At 41.2% G+C, this 20,884-nt stretch overlaps 1 protein-coding gene across 10 annotated transcripts in view; it reads left to right on the forward strand.

Moving 5' to 3' along the window:
- The window catches only part of LOC137223746 (RE1-silencing transcription factor-like), a 190,578-nt gene that overhangs the window by 163,861 nt on the left and 5,833 nt on the right, over positions 1-20,884 (forward strand). For 5 of the 10 annotated variants that reach the window (XM_067736112.1, XM_067736113.1, XM_067736109.1 and 2 more), the window contains 2 exons: positions 6,778-7,681; positions 14,003-14,086. In XM_067736112.1, the coding sequence (XP_067592213.1) occupies positions 6,787-7,681; positions 14,003-14,086 (979 nt within the window). In that variant the 5' untranslated portion in view covers positions 6,778-6,786. Of the gene's footprint in view, positions 1-766; positions 910-960; positions 1,099-1,914; positions 2,132-6,777; positions 7,682-14,002; positions 14,087-20,884 lie in introns of those variants that run through there. The other 5 variants (XM_067736108.1, XM_067736116.1, XM_067736115.1 and 2 more) reach the window with 5 other exon arrangements.

Genomic DNA, 20,884 nt, shown 5'->3' on the forward strand with positions numbered 1-20,884 from the left:
CTCCCTCTCTCTCTAGCATATTACTGTGTACCAGGTAGCATGCATGGGTTACCCCACTTTATAAACGTGGAAGCAGGTTACTCTCCAAAACTTGCTCAGGAAGCAGCCTCCACGTCCTCACCACCCTCTATACCCTCTGTAATCTGAGGGTAATTGCTACACTGAAATAGTGCTTTGAAGGCTCAGCAATGACCTTCCACGTCTAGGGACTTGTCCCCTCTGTCCTCATTCTCACAATTTTGAATCCACAACCTTCCTGTAACATTTTCTTTTCACAACTCACTAACTGATTGCGTTTTTTTGGCTTACATTTTAAAATTTGGAAGGCATTTTTTACGTAGAAGCTTAAAATGAAGCTTAATTAGTTAAGGGTGGCGACTTGAAGAGATTCTTAAAGGTATTTTCAAGCACTTTAGACTTGAAAGGGAGGGTGACAAAGCTTATACATTTTTCTTTTAACAGTGCTGTTCTCATGCATGCACGCCAGGGCTGGGAGTTAACTTTTCTGTTTATGATGGAAATCAAGAAAGGGAGGCGGCCTCGCTTCTCTTTAGACCTAAGGGTCAGAGTTGGGGATCTGAGGAGGTCAGGGTCAGCTATCCGTCGGGGCGCCCCTAGCACGGCTGGGGCCCAGAGCAACCTCCTTCATCCAGGGGCGGGGCGCGCCAGGCGGCCACGCGCGGGGGCGGTGGAGAGGGCGTGTCCCGCGGGCGCGCGCGGGAGGCGGAGGGGGCGTGTCCCGGGAGTGGCGGCGGCGGCTGCGGCGGCGGTGGCGCCGCGGGCCGGGTGCGCGGCGCAGCCTTCTGTGCTGGAATGTGCGGCTCCCGAGAGCTCACGGCGCAGGAGCAGAGCAAGCGCCGCCGAGGTCCGGGGCCCCAGGTGGCGGCGGCGGCGGCGGCGGCCGGGACGGTAGGGCGAGAGCCGGAGGCCTGAATACTCTCTTCAGCCCCTCTCCTGGGTCTTCGCGGGCCTCGACTGCCCCAGCGTCCAACTTTTCCGCCCTCTCCCTCCCCTCCCCCGAAACTCCAGCAACAAAGAAAAGTAGTCCGAGAAGGAGCGGCGACGCGGGTCTTCGCCCCTCCTCGCCCAGGAAGGACGGTAAGCGTGGCGCGGTCTGGGTGACGGTTGGGTGGGGGCGGCGGGCCGGCCGGGCGGTCGTGGCGGCGGTTGCCGCGGGAGGGGGAGGGCGCGGAAGGACGCGGAGCGAGGCGCTGTCCAGGGCTGATTTGCAGATACTGTGGCTCCGGCGGTGGCGGCCGCGTCGGGCGGGGACTGGCGGCTGAACGGGATCGGGTTACACCGTCGCGGTCCGGGGGCTGGGCCGGGGGCGTTGGTGGGGAGCGGCGCGGCGCCGGGACCCCCTCCCCAGTTGAGGCCGGGCCGCCGCCTCCGCGCGGGCCCGGGCGTCCCTGGGAGTCTTGTCCTGAGGCCAGGAGCGGAGCTGCTTGGGGCCCTAGTTCTGAAACTTCCTCTCCTGCTCCTGCTCCAGGTCCCGCCGCAGCTCCTTGCTTGCCGGCGGTCCTCCCGCCCCCTCCCTCTGCGGCCTCTCCCTTTCGCCGGAAGGCGCCGTTGAGTGCGGCCGGGAGGGTTGAGTCAGCCTGGGGCTCGGGTGGTTCTGCCAATGGGGCTGGACAGCGATTTCTGCGATCGGGCCGCCCCGCCGCCGGGGCCCTCTGCGTGGGGCCACCTAGCCGCCGCCGTCGGCGGGGTCGGGGCGCGCGTCCCGCGGGGCGCCGTGGGGGAGTGAACCCGCAAACTTCCGGGGCGCGGGGTGCCCCCTCCGGCGCTCGGGGCCCGGCGCCTCGGGAGGGCGCTCGCGGCGGCTCCTCGGCCCCCTGCGGAGGGCGAGGCTGGGGCCGGCGAGCAGCCGGGACGGCGGCGACGCGGTAACTTTCCTCCCTCTTCCCGGACTAGGGCGCGCGGGCCAGGAGGGGGCAGCCTGAACTGGGGAAGACTTGACCTGGCCCAGCGGCACCCCGAGTTTGCCCGTCTTGCAGTCTTTAGTGTTGGGGAGCCCAGGGAAAGGTTCAGGACGAGTGTGGCGGCAACTGGTGTGTCAGTGGTGCAGTGAGCGGGCCGAGCCGAGAGGAAGCGAGAGCTCCCGAGTTTGCAAAGAGCTGCTTTGTGTTTGGTACGTATTTTGAGAAAATGGCCGAATGCCTATTTGAGTTAGGAATGCCGCCGCCGAGGCAGGCTCTGGTGGCAGCAGCACGTAGGAATTCGCGTAGCACGTTGGGCTTTCGGACTGTGCTTGGACAGTCTTCCCGACCAACGTTAAAATTCCTTTGGGGATGGTAGTTAGAGTTTGGGAAGAATTAGAAATTACCGAGTAGTCTGGGCTGTTAAACCCTTGGACAGCGTTTGCTTTGTGTGATGGCATTTGATTCCAACTTTTGTTGGTACCTATGACTCAACCGGTTTGTGTTTATGCACTTGGGTGAGACAGGATTACTTTTTGTATTTTGGGTTTAACATTTTTTTTTAGCCTTTGCCACCTATTTTGCTTTTTCTAATTCGCAGGAGAACACCTAATTTGAGAATTACACCTTTTAGATTGGAAAGTAGCATGGTTAAGACAGTTTATAAAAAAGCCCAACATGTTTTCAAGGTGATCTTGTTATGGCTCCGCCAGGCAAGTGGGCCAAGTCAAGCACAGTGCAAGAAAGTTGCTGATTTGGAGATGAGTTGTCCAGTTATTTTATTAGGGGGTTTGAAAGTTTCTGTATTTTCATTTGTGTATTTTTGAATACACCAAACTTCCCTTTTTACAGGAAGAAAGGTCCATAACTTTTGTTTACTTTGAAACAGGTCATCAAAAAAAGAAACTAAGTGGTACTTTAATGGTACTAAGTACGTTTTCAGAGTACATTGGACCCTTGAACAACAGGAGTTTGAGCTGTATGGGTCCACTTATATGTGGATTTTGTTTTCCAAGAAATATATTGGAAAGTTTCTTAGAGATTTGCAACATTTTGAAAAAATTTACAGATGATACACATAGCCTAGAAATATCGAAAAAATTTAGAAGGTACCTCATGAGTGCCTAAAATATATGTAGATAATAGTGTATTTTATCATTTGCTACCATAAAATATATACAAATCTAATAAAAAGTTTAAATTTATCAAAAATTACACAAACACAGACCACCCATGGCACCATTCCAGTCCAGAGAAATGTAAACAAATGTAAAGATGCAGTAGTAACTCATTACTGCCTAATATTAACTGTAGTCCATACTGTAGTACTGTAATAATTTCATAGCTACCTCTTTTTGCTGTTTTGGTGAGTGCAAGTGTTGCAGGTATCCACTCAAAACGTCTTGTGAGTCTGATCATTTCCAGGTGAGCAGTTGGTCTCTCCAGTAAACTGTGTTTGCAGTAAAAAAAAAAAAAAGTCACCTCTCGTAGTTCCTGAGCGTTTTTTATCGTGTTTAGTGTGATACCAGAAACCTTGAATAACACCGTGGGACCCATATGAAGTGTTCTAGTGATGCTGGAAATGCTCCCAAGAAGTAAAGTCATGACATTAGAAGAAAAAGTTGAATTGCTTGATATGTACCATAAACTGAGTTCTGTAGTTCCTGTTACCCGCCATTTCAAGATCAATGAGTCCAGTGTAAGGATTGTTGTAAAAAAAGAAAAGGAAGTTTGGAAACTGTCTCTGCATTTTTGCCAGCAGACATGAAAGACTTACACTTTTTGCGAAATGCCTTTCTATCTCATTGAAAATGCATCTTTTACGTGGTTATAGCATTACTATAAGAAAGGCATACCTATAGAGTCTAATATGATTCGAGGAAAAGAGAAGTTATATGACGACTTAAAGCAAAAGGAAGGTGCAGTTTCTAAATCTGGAGAATTTAATGCCAGCAGAGGATAGTTTGGTAATTTTAGAAAAAAATATCAAGATACCAGAACCGGCTTTGAGTTCCCAGATGCCGTGAACACAGTTATTGAAGAGAAAGGCTGTCTGCCTAAACCAGGTTTTTAACACAGAGAAATGTGCCCTACTCTGGAAAAAATTGCCAAAAAGGTCATTCATTAGTAAGAAAGAGAAGTGAGCATCAGGATTTAAGGCTGATTGAAGACTAACATGTTTTGTGCGAATTGATTTTTTGATCAGGACTGCTCTTATCTATAAAGCTGCTAAGCCCACTATCCTTTTTTTTTTTTTTTTTTTTTTGGCCACGCCATATGGTTTGCGTGATCTCAGTTCCTGACTAGGGATTAAACATGCGCGACGGCAGAAGCCTGGAATCCTAACCGCTGGGCCGCCAGGGAACTCCTGAAGCCCACTATACTTAAAGGGAAAAAAGATAAATACCAGTTGCTATTCTTTTGGTTGTACAACAAGAAGGCCTCGGCAATGAGAACACTTTTCTGGATTGGTTCCATCAGTGCTTTGTCCCTGATCACGAAGTACCTTGCAGTAAGGGACTGCATTTTAAAGTTTTTTGGTATTGGACAATGCCCCTGGCCACCTAGAACCATGAGCAACATTGAAGGTGTCAAAGTGGTATACTTGTCCTCCAACACAACGTCTTTGAATGAAGCCTGTATCGAGGTGTTGTAAGGACCTTGAAGGCTCATTATTTGTGGTACTCTATGAAAGGATTGTCAATGCTATGAAAGACAACCCCGATAGAACATCATGAAAGTCTGGAAGGATCACATCATTGTGATAGAAAAAGCTGTGAAAGCCAGCAAGCCTAAAACAATAAATTCCTGCTGGAGAAAACTGTGTCCAGATGTGCAAGACTTCACAGGATTTACGACAGCCAATCAAGGAAGTCATGAAAGAGATTGTGGGTATGGCAAAAAGGTGGGGGGGGGCGGTGAAGGGCTTCAAGATACAGATCTTGGGAATATTCAAGAGCTAATAGACACCATACCAGAGGAATTAACGGGAGTCGATTTGGAGTTAAGTGTTTCTGAGCCGGTGCCAGATGATGAGGAAAAAGACATGGAAATAGCAGTACCAGAAAACAAATTGACATTGGACAGTCTGGCAGCAGGGTTCCTTTTGTTGAAGACTACTTTTGACTTCTTTTATGACTTGGACCCTTGTGTGATACAGACACTAAAACTAAAGCCAGTGGTTGAAGAAGGATTAGTACCCTATAGAAACATTTTTAGAGAAGTGGAAAAGCAAAAAAGTCAGACAGAAATTAAGATGTATTTCCCTCAAGTTACACAGAGTGCCTCCCTCCTTCCACTTCCTCCACCTCTTCTGCCTCTGCACCTCTTTCTTCCTTCCCTTCCACTTCCTCTACCTCTTTCCACTCTGCCACTCCTGACTCAGCAAGACCAACCCCTCCTCTTCCCCGCCCTCCTCACCCTACTCAACTGAAGACAGAAAGATGAAGACCTTTATGATGATCCACTTCCACTTAATGAATAGTAAATAATCATGCCATTCAGTTAATAAACTTATCTGTTGGATATGTGTGTGTGTGTCTTGTGAAAATCTAGTAATCGTATAACAAGAGCTGGGAGACATTGTGTCATCATTGTCATTACCTAAGTATTCATTGTGTGCAAGACTTGTACAAAGGTATAAGATGATATTTAATATGAAATTAATAATGTATTAGTTTTTCTACTGCTGTATAACTTTGCTTTTAAATACTTACATTAAAATACAGTATGCCTCTTACAATTTGAGAAAGCGTATCAGCCTATCATCACATGTATGTAGTTTCTTAAAACAAAACAGTATTTCCAATACTATATTATGAATATGCCTTATACTATATGCTTAAAAATTTTGTGATTAATTCATTTGCATATAGGCTAGGCTACTGTGAAGCAGTCCTATTGATCACAATAGACTACCATAAAGCAATCATTGTTGCTGCTTCTTTATCAGTGCATTAATCGTTATACCTGTAAATAAGTATGAATTTCTTTTTCACATTATCTTTTCTCTTTTGATGCCTAATGTTAGTAATACGTGTAACATCTACAGTATTTTGCATCGTATAATACAATATTGATAAAGATACTGACAAGCACAATTCATCTTGTACACTATTATATAATGCACATAACATGCAAAATATGTTTAACTGATTGTTAATGTTATCCATAAGGCTTCCGGTCAGCAGTAGGCTATTGGTAGTCTAGTTTTTATGGAACCCAAAGTTACATGCAGATTTTTAACTGCACTGGGGATTGGTGCCCCTAACCCTCTTGTTCAAGGGTCAACTGTAGTTTATTCTTTTGGAGCTAGTTGAGTTCATATGAACTTCAATTCACTAACTATAGGCTTCTGCTTTTCAGGCTGTTTGTACTTAATAAATGCACAGGTAGCTTTTGGATTTTTCCCCTTTCTGATTCAGACCAGTAAACTTTTGAAGGGGGAGTTGAGAGGACAGCAGTTTACTGTTCATATATGGAATTTAAAATAAAATTTTAATTAGCACTAAAAATGAAGGTTACTTATATTTTTCCACTAGAAAAAGTAAAAGTGCTTGAGGGAAGGCAAGCCAGTGATAGACCTAGTTGATGGATGAGTTGTGTCAAACGCTTGATAGAATTTTTTGTAGGGGCTCATAGAAATTTTTTTGCTGACTGCAGTAAAGAGAATTTGGAATTACAAAAATATTGTAAAGGCTTATTTTCAGTAGTTAATGAAGCTGATTGAGTTTAAAGATTATATTGGAAAATGTATCTTTTTAAGTTATGAAGAATTACAGTGATGTTGTGGTTTTAGACCAGTAAAAGTTGTGTTTAAAGTGGTGCTTTCGTGTTATTTGTTTTGTTTTGAATGCAGAACACCGTTATGGCCACCCAGGTAATGGGGCAGTCTTCCGGAGGAGGAGGTCTGTTCACCGGCAGTGGCACCATGGGCATGGCCTTGCCTAACGACATGTATGACTTGCCTGATCTCTCCAGAGCTGAACTGGCTGCGCCTCAGCTCATCATGTTGGCAAATGTGGCCTTAACTGGGGAAGTAAACGGCGGCTGCTGTGATTACCTGGTTGGCGAAGAAAGACAGATGGCAGAATTGATGCCTGTTGGGGATAACAACTTTTCAGATAGTGACGGAGAAGGACTTGAGGAGTCTCCTGAGGTAAAAGGCGAGCCCAGTGGGCTGGAAAACATGGAACCGGAGAGTTTGGAACTCAGTGTTGTGCAACCGCGGCCTGTGTTTGAGGTGTCAGCTGCCTCAGAACCGTACAGCGCAAATAAAGATCTTCCTCGGGAAACACCTGTAGCAGAGGACAAATGCAAGAACTTGAAGACCAAGCCCTTTCGCTGTAAACCATGCCAGTATGAAGCAGAATCTGAAGAACAGTTTGTGCATCACATCCGAGTTCATAGTGCCAAGAAATTTTTTGTGGAGGAAAGTGCAGAGAAGCAAGCCAAAGCCAGGGAATGTGGCTCTTCCACCGGGGAAGAGGGAGATTTCTCCAAGGGCCCCATTCGCTGTGACCGCTGCGGCTACAATACCAATCGCTATGATCACTATACTGCTCACCTGAAACACCACACCCGAGCTGGGGACAATGAGCGAGTCTACAAGTGCATCATTTGCACGTACACCACAGTAAGCGAATATCACTGGAGGAAACACTTGAGAAACCATTTTCCAAGGAAAGTATACACATGTGGAAAATGCAACTATTTTTCAGACAGAAAAAACAATTATGTTCAGCATGTTCGAACTCATACAGGTAAGAGGACCTTTCTTGTTTATAAGTGTACGCTACCCCCCAAATGAAACACTTTAAAAATGAAAAATTTCAAACATCTCAGAAGAGAATGCCCCACTGCACCCATGGGTCCCCATCAGCTATACTCAAGAGTTATTAATATTTTGTCATATTTGGCAATTCAGTTTTTTAAATAACAGCTTTATTGAGATGTACTCCACTCCCACACAATTCATCCATTGAAAGTTAGAATGCATTGGTTTTAGTGTGTTCACAGAATTGTGCAGCCAACACCACAGTCAATTTTGGGACATCTTCACCCCAAAAGGAAACCCCTCTCAGTGGTTGCTCCCCATTTCTCCCCAACACCCCTTAATTATTCACTTTTAAATTGACTTTCATTAAGGGGTCTCATTTTTTTTTTTTTTTTTTGAGGTCCACGGGCCTCTCACCGCTGTGGCCTCTCCCGCTGCGGAGCACAGGCTCTGGACGCGCAGGCTCAGCGGCCATGGCTCACGGGCCCAGCCGCTCCGCGGCATGTGGGATCCTCCCGTACCGGGGCACGAACCCACGTCCCCTGCATTGGCAGGCAGACTCCCAGCCACTGCACCACCAGGGAAGCCCAAGGGGTCTCATTTTTTAAAAGCAGTGTTTGTAACTACTGATAGTTATGTTAACATTTTCCTGATGTGAATTGGTACCTTTGAGGACTGATTACTGGTCTGAACAAAATGGTTAGGGTAACCTAGTACTCTACTCTGTATCAGAAGTGAAAAGGGGCTCTGGAATGCTGTTTGCATCAGATCCCTTTTGCAGTAGTTGTCACTCTGCAGGACTGAACCCCATGCTGAAGTGAGTCATACTGAGGAGAGGAATTGATGTTGCTTTGCTTAAGTGGTAGACAAAAACAAGAAAACTTGCAGATGAAATTCCATTATAAGAAAGACCATGTGTAGCAAGATTCCTAAGCTCTAGTAGATGGCTTCTGTGTAATTTAAAGCTTTAAAATCTAGTTATGTAAAAGAATTTGCAATCTCTTTGGAATTTGTTATAATCTGTGATTGTCTCCAGGCTTCAAAACCATTTTATTACAAAAGTAAAAAAGTACACACACTTCACAATTACATGGCATAGGAAATGAGAGTTACTTGGGAATTCTACACCATTAATCACTTAACAGTTTTAATTAAACAAACTGTTAGACTAAACTAACCTCACCTGCAATATCATAAAACAAATCCCAGATACCATATATTCTTTCGCCCTAAGTACTTTATGTCCTTTCACAGTTTTGTGAAAACCTTGGGGCCTAATTTAGAATTGGCCATAATCTGTAGAGCTTTCAGGTAGTAACTGTGACATATGGTAAAAGTGCATGACTTTTATGTGTACACCTTTATGAATTTTTTTAAATTGAGGTATTATTGACAATGATGAAGTTTTACAAATATATATACTCATAGCCACCATGCAAGTCAGCATAAGGAGTATTACCAGTGTTGGGATTTCCCTGGTGGTTCAGTGGTTAAAACTCTGTGCTCCCAATGCAGGGGGCCTGAGTTCGATCCCTGGTCAGGGAACTGGATCCTGCATGCCGTAGCTAAAAGATTCCCGCATGCCGCAACTAAGATCCAGCGCAGCCAACTGAATAAATAAATATATTTTTAAAAAGTATTAAAAAAAAGAATATGACCAGTGTCTTTGTCTTATTAAATTTTGATTTTTTGGTGTCAGTTATATTTTGATACTTTCAAAATTGTTGAGTCACTGAACAGTTTAAAAATTTTCCCCAAAATCTAAAAATGTTTTCAACAATAAGTCTAAATTAGTTGATTTAAGAAATTTTTAGAATTAAAAAAAAGGAAAATGGAGAGAACTGGGAAAATTTCAGTTTTGTTGTATATTTTCAATTTTTTATGTATACTTTTTTAAAAATAGGATCTCTACTTTTTGCCATTTCTTAATTTTACAGTGGTTTCTTTTCACTTAATTACTGTCTAGGTGACTAATTTTAATGGCTGTATTTTATATACGTCATCATTCATTACTTAACTTTTTCTCCACATTAAAGTTGCTATTTCCACAATAAGGTTATGACTTACATAGCTAACATTGGTTGTACATATCTCATTTCATTTTAGTGTTAAACTTATTTGGTCTTAATACATTTTTTATTAAAAAAATTTTTTTATTTATGTGTTTTTTAAATTAATTAAATTTTTTGGCTGCGTTGGGTCTTGGTTGCTGCACACGGGCTTTCCTTTAGTCGCGGTGAGCGGGGGCTACTCTTCACTGCGGTGCGCGGGCTTCTCATTGCGGTGGCTTATCTTGTTGTGGAGCACAGGCTCTAGGCGCGCAGACTTCAGTGGTTGCAGCACGTGGGCTCAGTAGTTGTGGCTCGCGGGTTCTAGAGCGCAGACTCGGTATTTGTGGCACACGGGCTCAGTTGCTCCGTGGCATGTGGGATCTTCCTGGACCAGGGATCGAACCTGTATCCCCTGCATTGGCAGCTGGATTCTTAACCACTGCACCACCAGGGGAGTCCTGGTCTTAATACATTTTTTAAAAAAATATTTGTTTTATTTTTGGCTGTGTTGGGTCTTAGTTGTGGCATGTGGGATCTTTCGTTGCGGTGTGTGAGCTTCTCTCTAGTTGTGGTGCAGGGGCTCCAGAGCGTGTGGTCTCTGCAGTTGTGGTACATGGACTCATTAGCTGGTGGAGCTCAGATTGCGTGGGCTCTGCAGTTGTGGTACACGGGCTCATTAGTTGGTGGAGCTCAGGCTCAGTTGCCCTGTGGTATGTGGGATCTTAGTTCCTGGACCAGGGATCGAACCCACGTCCCCTGCATTGGAAGGTGGATTCTTAACCACTGGAGCAGGAGGGAAGCCCCTGTCTTAATACTTTTAAAAAGCTTTTTCCCCCAGTATTACCTAATTTGTGGTTTTTTAAAAGAAAAAAATTTCAAAACAGTTTGTTGGTGTATAAATAGAAGGATAGTATTTATTATGTAAATTCTGAGAGTATCAGTGGTATTAAATGCATGGTTCTGAAAATGGTATTTATGGAAAAATTAATTCATCTAGTGCTGAAGAGCAGAGGAGATAAGAAGCGATCATCAGCAGGAATCACTTGTTTCTTATTTCTCCCTTAGGTAGCCTACTTTTCAGGTTCACTTAGTGGGTGTCTTATGTTCCTGTATTGAGTGCTCAGTGTTAGGTGCTTTCTTCTACTCTCTCCTAATCTTCAGAACAATTTACTGAGGAAGACGGTGTTTACTGAGGGAGAACTTCAGGCTTGATAGCCTAAAGTGATGTGCCCATGGTCATATACAACTAAGATTCAAACTTCTGAATCTCATTTTATAGGTAATCATCATGGTAGGGGGCTGAGGATTTCCATTTGAGTCTTCAATCAAAAGAGTTTTCATTTTGTGGTTTTGATATCTAACCAGTTCACAAATTTTACTTTAGTGCATTCATTTTTTTTTAATGTATTTATTTATTTATATTTTGGCTGCATTGGGTGTTCGTTGCTGTGTGCTGGCTTTCTTTAGTTGCAGCGAGTGGGGGCTACTGTTTGTTGTGGTGTGTGGGCTTCTCATTGTGGTGGCTTCTCGTTGTGGAGCACGGGCTCTAGTCGCGCGGGCTTCAGTAGTTGTGGCGTGCAGGCTCAGTAGTTGTGGTTCTCGGGCTCTAGAGCGCAGGCTCAGCAGTTGTGCACGGGCTTAGTTGCTCCGCTGCATGTGGGATCTTCCTGGACCAGGGCTCAAACCCGTGTCCCCTGCATTGGCAGGTGGATTCTTAACCACTGCGCTACCAGGGAAGTCCTCACAAATTCTACTTTAAAAGATGATGTTTTTGCCTATATGTGTGACTGAAAAATTACTAGCACTTCTAGAGTATTTATGCCTATTTTGGTGAGTTGCACAGGCAGAAGCAACTTGTTTCGTTACGAAGAATTTAAAAGTAGATTATCCTTAGTTGATCCTTCACGTTAATCTGTAAGGGTATCAAATTTTTCTTCCGTTAACTTTTTTTGGTAACAGCTTGACTGATACACAATTGATGTACCATATAATTCACTGTAGATTGGCCTGTTCTGAACATTTCATATCAATGGAATCATATAATATGTGGCCCTCAGTGGCTACCTTCTTTCACTTAGTATAATGTCTTCAAGGTTCATCCATGTCCTATGTACAGTACTTGTTTTCCTTTTACTGCCAAATAATACTCTCTTGTATGGATAAGCAACATTTTGTTTATCTGTTTATCAGTTAATGGATTTTTGGATTATTTCCACTTTTTGGATATTATGAGTAATGTTGCTGTGACCATTCTTATACAAGTTTTTGTGTAGACATACGTTTTTATTTCTCTTGGGTAAATATACACCTAGGAGTGGAATTGCTAGGCCATATGGTAATTATGTTTAATCATTTGAGGGACTGGCAAACTGTTTTCCAGAGTGGCTGCACTGTTTTACAGTCTCACAAGCACTGTATCAGGGTTCCAAATTCTCCACAACCTAACAAATAAATGTTAACATCTGTTATTTTTGATTATAGCCATGTTGGTGCGTGTGAAATCTTCATCTCACTGCGGTTTTGTTTTAATTTCTCTTGTGGCTAATGATACTATGCATCTTTTCATGTGATTATTGGCCAATTATGTATCTTTTTTTACAAAAATACATTCAACATTTTTTTTTTTTTTTTGCGGTATGAGGGCCTCTCCCGTTGCGGAGCACAGGCTCCGGACATGCAGGCTCAGCGGCCATGGCTCACAGGCCCAGCCGCTTCGCGGCATGTGGGATCTTCCCAGACCAGGGCATGAACCCGTGTCCCCTGCATCAGCAGGCGGACTCTCAACCACTGCGCCACCAGGGAAAGCCCACATTCAACATTTTTTAAGCTATCTTAAAATTCATCCAGGCTAAAGTAGGCATTCTGTTACCATGAGCTATTTATGTCTAATCTATAGTACCAGCTAATAACAGCTGAACAGTTATTAGGAACACATTTCACACTTATCACCACATTCTCTTTTTATTTTTCACTCTGTCTATTCCTTTCCTTGTCCCATGTTATTAAATACATCTATTACTGTAATGTATAATATAGACAAAATAATAACTGTTGTTTATGTGCCAGGCACAGGGATTGAATGCTCTACAGGTATTATCTTAAATTCTCACAATTCTAGAAAATGAAGGTAGTGTTACTGTTATAGATGAGGAGGCTTGCCTGAAGTCATACTTATTATCTTGTGGCCAAAAAATAGACAAAAACAAATTGTCAAGGTGTTTTTTTCAGTATATTTTGTGGTTGACAACCCCTGTCCAAAAAACACACATGTTCTGCCTTTGAATCTTAAATTCTTTAGTAGTAAATCACTGGTCTGTTATTGTCAGCTGGTCGCTGTCCCTGTGGCTTTATGAGTATAATTTAAAACTGACCTGAGTCTGGGACTTCCCTGGTGGCGCAGTACTTAAGAATCCACCTGCCAATACAAGGGACATGAATATGAGCCCTGGTCCGGGAAGATCCCACATGCCGCAGAGCATCTAAGCCCGTGCGCCACAACTACTGAGCCTGTGTGCTAGAGCCCGTGAGCCACAACTACTGAAGCCCGCGTGCCTAGAGCCAGTGCTCCGCAACAAGAGAAGCCACCGTAATGAGAAGCCTGTGCACCACAACAAAGAGTAGTAAGTAGCTCCTGCTCGCCGCAACTAGAGAAAGCCCGCACGCAGCAACGAAGACCCAACGCAGCCAAAAAATACATAAATTTAAAAAAGAAAAAGAAAACTGACCTGAGTCTTCTATAAAACTTCTAATTATCACTTGAAATTTTTAGCTTAAAACAATAGCCTCCCCACTCAAAAATGTTACTGCTTTAAGCTAACAATTTAAAATGGTAGATTTATCATTTATAAGGATCCAAAAAATTACCCAAGCCATAGCATCAGAAAATTTGGGTACATGGTTTTGTTAAGGATAATTCTGATTTTCAGAAGTTGATTGATACCTGATCAAGATAATTTTTCAGTTCTTAATATTTGCTATTACACATGTAGCATTACTGTGAAAATTAAAAGGGCTGTAATTCAGAAAGCCAATGATACTTTTTCTTCAGCAAAGCAGAAATAATGTAGTTATGTGTATTCTGAATTAAGTCATTTACTGTTTCAATAAATGATAAAAACTGGCCATTTTGCCAATAATAGGGAGAAAAAATTCTTGGTAAAAAATTTTTGCTCAGTATTGAATAATGTATGTATTGTTAGTGAGAATTGTATTTGCCTTATTTTATTATTTGAACATTAATCATTATATTTTTGTAGGAGAACGTCCGTATAAATGTGAGCTTTGTCCTTATTCAAGTTCTCAGAAAACTCATCTAACCAGACATATGCGTACTCATTCAGGTTGGTAAGAAATCGGAATTTTTCTATCATTTTTAGTAAACTACCATTATAAGGAAGTTCTTCTAGACCTGGAACTGGGTCATTATTTATGATTTATTTTTAATATAATTTGGATATTTATATACTTTTAATAATTTCAGTGTGTGGCTGCTGGGTTCCAGGGATTCCTACTTAGCTGCTTTCCTGAAATTTGGATTTGTGCTCTTGAGAGTTGATAAGGTTTCTGAGGATTGATTAACAAAAGCCAAACTTTAAGGAATGATTGATAATCCAGGATCCCAGTTTATTAACCTATAATAAATAAAATACAGGACTATAACAAGTGAGAGATTTATCCACTCTAGAACTGAAATAATCATTTTCACCATCCAGAATTGGTCCCCGTTATGAAGGTATATAGATGGCAAAGTTAAAAAGCCAATATTAGCATAGGTGGTCTTGAATGGATAATTATTTCATTTTGGCCACACTGACCCTTGGGTGGTCCTAGAGATATTGACATGGTCCACAACTTCCTTTCCTTTTCTCAGTAGATATGTTACCATTTCATCTTGCATGAAATATTTCGTACTGGAGGAAATACATCCAGTTTGTATTTGCCTTTGTAATATTTTTGTAGGTATCACACTGGATAGTTCCCCCATCCTGCTAACATAGGAATTTGTTTCCCATTGTGAGCACAGTGAATGTTTGTTAAAGGGAATTGACATCTTACTAAGTTTTTTCACGGACTACTCTTTTTTTTTTAACATCTTTATTGGAGTGTAATTGCTCTACAACAGTGTGTTAGTTTTTGCTTTATAACAAAGTGAGTCAGCCATACATATACATATATCCCCATATCTCCTCCGTCTTGTTTCTCCCTCCCACCCTCCCTATCCCACCCCTCTAGGTGGTCACAAAGCACTGAGCTGATTTCCCTATGCTATGTGGCTGCTTCCCACTAGCTATTGATTTTACATTTGGTAGTCTATATATGAACATGCCACTCTCTCACTTTGTCTCAGCTTACCCTTCCTCCTCCCCATGTCCTCAAGTCCATTCTCTATGTCTGCGTCTTTATTCCTGTCCTGCCCCTAGGTTCTTCAGAACTTTTTTTTTTTTTTTAGATTCCATATATATATGTTAGCATACGGTATTTGTTATTCTCTTTCTGACTTATTTCACTCTGTATGACAGACTGTAGGTCCATCCACCTCACTACAAATAACTCCATTTCATTTCTTTCTATGGCTGAGTAATATTCCATTGTATGTATGTGCCACATCTTCTTTATCCATTCATCTGTCGATAGACACTTAGGTTGCTTCCATGTCCTGTCTGTTGTAAATAGAGCTGCAATGAACATTGTGGTACATGACTCTTTTTGAATTATGGTTTCTCATGGTATATGGTAGTGGGATTGCTGGGTCAGATGGTAGTTTTATTTTTAGTTTTTTTTCTTTAACTTTTTTTAAAATTTATTTGTTTTATTTATTTTTGGCTGCATTGGGTCTTTGTTGCTGCGTGTGGGCTTTCTCTAGTTGCGGTGAGCGGGGGTTACTCTTCGTTGCAGTGAGCAGGCTTCTCATTGCAGTGGCTTCTCTTGTTGTGGAGCATGGGCTCTAGGCACACGGGCTTCAGTAGTTGTGGCTTGCGGGCTTTAGAGCGCAGGCTCAGTAGTTCTGGAGCACACATTTAGTTGCTCTGCGGCATGTGGGCTCTTCACGGATCAGGACTCGAACCCTTGTCCCCTGCATTGGCAGGCGGATTCTTAACCACTGCACCACCAGGGAAGCCCTATTTTTAGTTTTTTAAGGAATCTCCATACTGTTCTCCGTAGTGGCTGTATCAATTTACATTCCCACCAACAGTGCAAGAGGGTTCCATTTTCTCCAAACCCTCTCCAGCATTTATTGTTTGTAGATTTTTTGATGATGGCCATTCTGTGAGGTGATACCTCATTGTGGTTTTGATTTGCATTTCTCTAATGATTAGTGATGTTGAGCATCCTTTCATATGTTTGTTGGTGATCTGTATATCTTCTTTGGAGAAATGTCTGTTTAGGTCTTCTGTCCATTTTTGGTTTGGGGTGTTTGTTTTTTTGATGTTGAGCTGCATGAGCTGCTTGTAAATTTTGGAGATTAATCCTTTGTCAGGTGCTTTGTTTGCAAATACTTTCTCCCATTCTGAGGGTTGTATTTTCATCTTGTTTATGGTTTCCTTTGCTGTGCAAAAGCTTTTAAGTTTCATTAGGTCCCATTTGTTTATTTTTGTTTTTATTTCCATTTCTCTAGGAGGTGGGTCAAAAAGGATCTTGCTGTGATTTATGTCATAGGGCGTTCTGCCTGTTTTCCTATAAGAGTTTTATAGTGTCTGGTCTTACATTTAGGTCTTTAATCCATTTTGAGTTTATTTTTGAGTATGGTGTTAGGGAGTGTTCTAATTTCATTCTTTTACATGTAGCTGTCAGTTTTCCCAGCACCTCTTATTGAAGAGACTGTCTTTTCTTCATTGTATATTCTTGCCTCCTTTATCAAAAATAAGGTAACCACATGTTCTTGGGTTTATCTCTGGGCTTTCTATCCTGTTGCATTGATCTATATTTCTGTTTTTGTGCCAGTACCATACTATCTTGATTACTGTAGCTTTGTAGTATAGTCTGAAGTCAGGGAGCCTGATTCCTCCAGCTGTGTTTTTCTTTCTCAAGATTGCTTTGGCTATTCGGGGTCTTTTGTGTTTCCATACAAATTGTGAAATTTTTTGTTCTAGTTCTGTGAAAAATACCAGTGGTAGTTTGATAGGGATTGCATTGAATCTGTAGATTGCTTTGGGTAGTATAGTCATTTTCACAGTGTTGATTCTTACAATCCAAGAACATTGTATATCTCTCCATCTGTTTGTATCCTCTTTAATTTCTTTCATCAGTGTCTTATAGTTTTCTGCATACAGGTCTTTTGTCTCCTTAGGCAGGTTTATTCCTAGGTATTATTTTTTTGTTGTTGTAATGGTAAATGGAATGTTTCCTTCATTTCTCTTTCAGATTTTTCATCATTAGTGTATAGGAATGCCAGAGATTTCTGTGCATTAATTTTGTATCCTGCTACTTTACTAAATTCATTGATTAGCTCTAGTAGTTTTCTGGTAGCATCTTTAGGATTCTCTATGTATAGTATCATGTCATCTGCAAACAATGACAGCTTTACTTCTTCTTTTCCAATTTGGATTCCTTTTATTTCTTTTTCTTCTCTGATTGCTGTGGCTGAAACTTCCAAAATTATGTTGAATAATACTGGTGAGAGTGGAGAACCTTGTCTTGTTCCTGATGTTAGAGGAAATGGTTTCATTTTTTCACCATTGAGAATGATGTTGGCTGTGGGTTTGTCATATATAGCCTTTATTATGTTGAGGTAAGTTCCCCCTGTGCCTACTTTCTGGAGGGTTTTTATCATAAATGGGTGTTGAATTTTGTCGAAAGGTTTTTCTGCATCTATTGAGATGATGATATGGTTTTTCTCCTTCAGTTTGTTAATATAGTGTATCACATTGATTAATTTGGGTATATTGAAGAATCCTTGCATTCCTGGGATAAACTCCACTTGATCATGGTGTATGATCCTTTTAATATTCTGTTGGATTCTGTTTGCTAGTATTTTGTTGAGGATTTTTGCAACTCTGTTCATCAGTGCTATTGTCATGTAGTTTTCTTTCTTTTTGACATCTTTGTCTGGTTTTGGTATCAGGGTGATGGTGCCCTTGTAGAATGAGTTTGGGAGTGTTCTTCCCTCTGCTATATTTTGGAAGGGTTTGAGAAGGATAGGTGTTAGCTCTTCTCTAAATGTTTGACAGAATTTGCCTGTGAAGCCATCTGGTCTTGGGCTCTTGTTTGTTGGAAGATTTTTAATCCCAGTCTCAATTTCAGTGCTTGTGATTGGTCTGTTTATATTTTTTATTTCTTCCTGGTTCAGTCTCGGAAGGTTGTGCTTTTCTAACAATTTGTCAGTTTCTTCCAGATGGTCCATTTTATTGGCATATAGTTGCTTGTAGTAATCTCTCATGATACTTCATATTTCTGCAGTGTCAGTTGTTACTTCTCCTTTTTCATTTCTAATTCTATTGATTTGATTCTTTTCCCTTTTTTTCTTGATGAGTCTGGCTAATGGTTTATCATTTTTCTTCTCAGGACTACTCCTTTTAAGATTAAAAAAATATTTTCTTAAGCAAAAATTATTTTCCTCTCGCCAAATACTTGATGGTTACTATGGAGGCACTTTTTTTTTTTTGGCTGCACATCCTTCAGGATCTTAGTTCCCCCACCAGGGATTGAACCTGTACCCCCTGCAGTGGAAGCGCAGAGTCCTAACTGCTGGACCACCAGGGAATTCTGTGGAGGCGCTGTTTAATAGCTGGGTCATTTGACACATTTTATGGTTTGAGAGTCTTTTTATGAATTTTAGATTTTTTTTTTCTGGCCACTCCAGGCAGCATGTAAGATCTTAGTTCCTCCACCAGTGATCGAACCCGTGCCCCTTGCATTGGGAGCTCAGAGTCTTAACCACTGGACTGCCAGGGAAGTCCCTAGAATAATTTTTTAATAATTTTTATTAAGGTTTAATTTACACATACAAAAATGCACGCATCTTAGGTATATGGGGCAGTGACTTTATGTTTTCTCTTGTTTGACTACACCATCTAGGTGGAGACATGAAATGTTTTACCACCTTCAGAAAAGTTCCCTCCTTACCCTTTCTAGTCAGTACTCCCGTAGTCCCCCCTCAACTGATACTCTGACTTACGTTAAGAAATGTAACATCTTTCTGTAAAATATTTTTGAGATAGATTTCATGCTGCATTTTCAGAACTCTAAATTTATTGCTGAGTAGTATGCCCCTGTTACTCACTAATTAAAATTTCCCTTGTTACTCTTTCTGGGCTCTTCTTGATAAGCATGTGTAAAGCTTATAAAACTCCCTTTTTGAATTTGCCTTACATCTATAAATTCATTTGGGAAGAATTAAACAGACATCTGACATTTATAAAGATGAAAAGCAGGTAAATTTTACCAGAACTGGAAAAGGGAATTAAGTTAAAACTGTTGGTACAGGGCAAAAGAATTTTCATTTAGCTAGGTATTAATAAGCTAAACTTGATGAATTGATTTTCCAATACAAGAAGGATTTGATGGCAATAAAGCAAAAATGGGGGTGGGGTGAATGAATCAAATAAATGATGTCACAGTTTTATACAGACTCCTAGGAACTCGCATTCTCTGACCGTTTCACAGGTGGGGGCTTGCATCTTGTTTGATTCTGGCTGTGAAAATACTCTCATTCATTAGGGCTTATAAAATGATGACATTTTCTTTATAATTCTTTTAAGAGCACAACTATTTTCCTGAAGAGATAAACTCCATTTATCAGCTGTTTGTTTACTCAAAAGTAGGATTTATGTACTAAGGCAGGATAGGCACATGAAATCTTCCCTTTTGTTTACCTATTCTAAAACTTACCAGTTCATTCCAAAAGTGATGCATTACAGGTAATGTGTATTGACTGCTTGGCTATCTATCCTTTGCTAAGAGCTCTATGTGGATTAGATTATTTATAGTTCACAACACTTAAGAATATTTTACAGATGAGGAAGTTGAGCCTTAGAGAGTTTTCAGTACCTTGCTCAAGACTTCACAGTAAGTTGCAGAGCCCATATTTGATCTCCGCACGTATTTTTACTGTAGGACAAGTTTTTAACCGTTATGTCACATACCTTTTCCCCATTCTGTATCTATATATGTTAAGTAAATGTCTCCATTCAAGTCATTCAATGGAGAGGACAAGATAGGGCGAAGTATAGAGTGATGTAGCATATTGTTAGAAACCTCTATTTATGAATCTGTTAGTGGATTAATAATGGAAAAGAGTTGTCCAGTTAGCTGCATTTACAATCTGACATGGGCAGATAAGTTTTTGTTTTGTGATCGAGTATTCTATCATCAGGCATTTTTTAATCATGTAAAGCTCACCATCTACATGGTTTTACTTCATGTCTGAGTAGTTTTGCTTTATGAAAACATTAAATAAGATTTGATGTGAATTTGAGAATGTTTGAGAGATGAATTTTCATAAATGTCAATTTCCATTTTTCTGCTATGCATTCCATTGGACCAGTGGGGTATGGATACCATTTGGTAATATTTGCTAGAGTGTGATCTAGATGGGTATGTATTCAGATAGAATGAGTTAATCTTAATGCCTTTAATTTGGGGGTTGGGGGTGGGCTTCTAGTCTTGTATGTACGTGTGATTACTTTCTTTGCTAATTTTATATACCATATATATTTGTATGCCCCTTTTCATTTACCTAGTTTCTTTGCCCATTCTTTAGAAGAAGGTGGGAGAAAATCAAGAAAAGATTTCTGACTTGTTATATTTTTGCTGCAGAATAGAAACTCCAGCAGTGAAAAAGTTTGCTAAGTAAAACTTGACTCAGCTCTTGCCACGATGCACAAAAGGGTTAAATTTAAAGGAAAATCCTTTTGCTCCCTGAAGACAAAGCATTCTTTTAAAACTTTCACACAGAAGGTCTGGGAGTGTAGCCTAGAGTGTATAATATTTCTTTTGAAGTCTCAAGGTTTATCTGAACTGTATGGGATTTTTCTGTTCTATTCCATTATACATTTGTTTTAACTAAACATAAAAACTTTAAAATTATCTTATCTCTTTGAGTGCCTTTGCCCCAAAATTAACATCAAGAGCCCAAGTCACTTTTCCAGTAATTGTGTATTTCTTGATGAATCTGTGTCCTTTATTAGTGCTGGAGAGCC

Source organism: Pseudorca crassidens, chromosome 4, assembly GCF_039906515.1.
Source record: "Pseudorca crassidens isolate mPseCra1 chromosome 4, mPseCra1.hap1, whole genome shotgun sequence".
In the NCBI taxonomy this organism is placed as follows: domain Eukaryota; kingdom Metazoa; phylum Chordata; class Mammalia; order Artiodactyla; family Delphinidae; genus Pseudorca; species Pseudorca crassidens.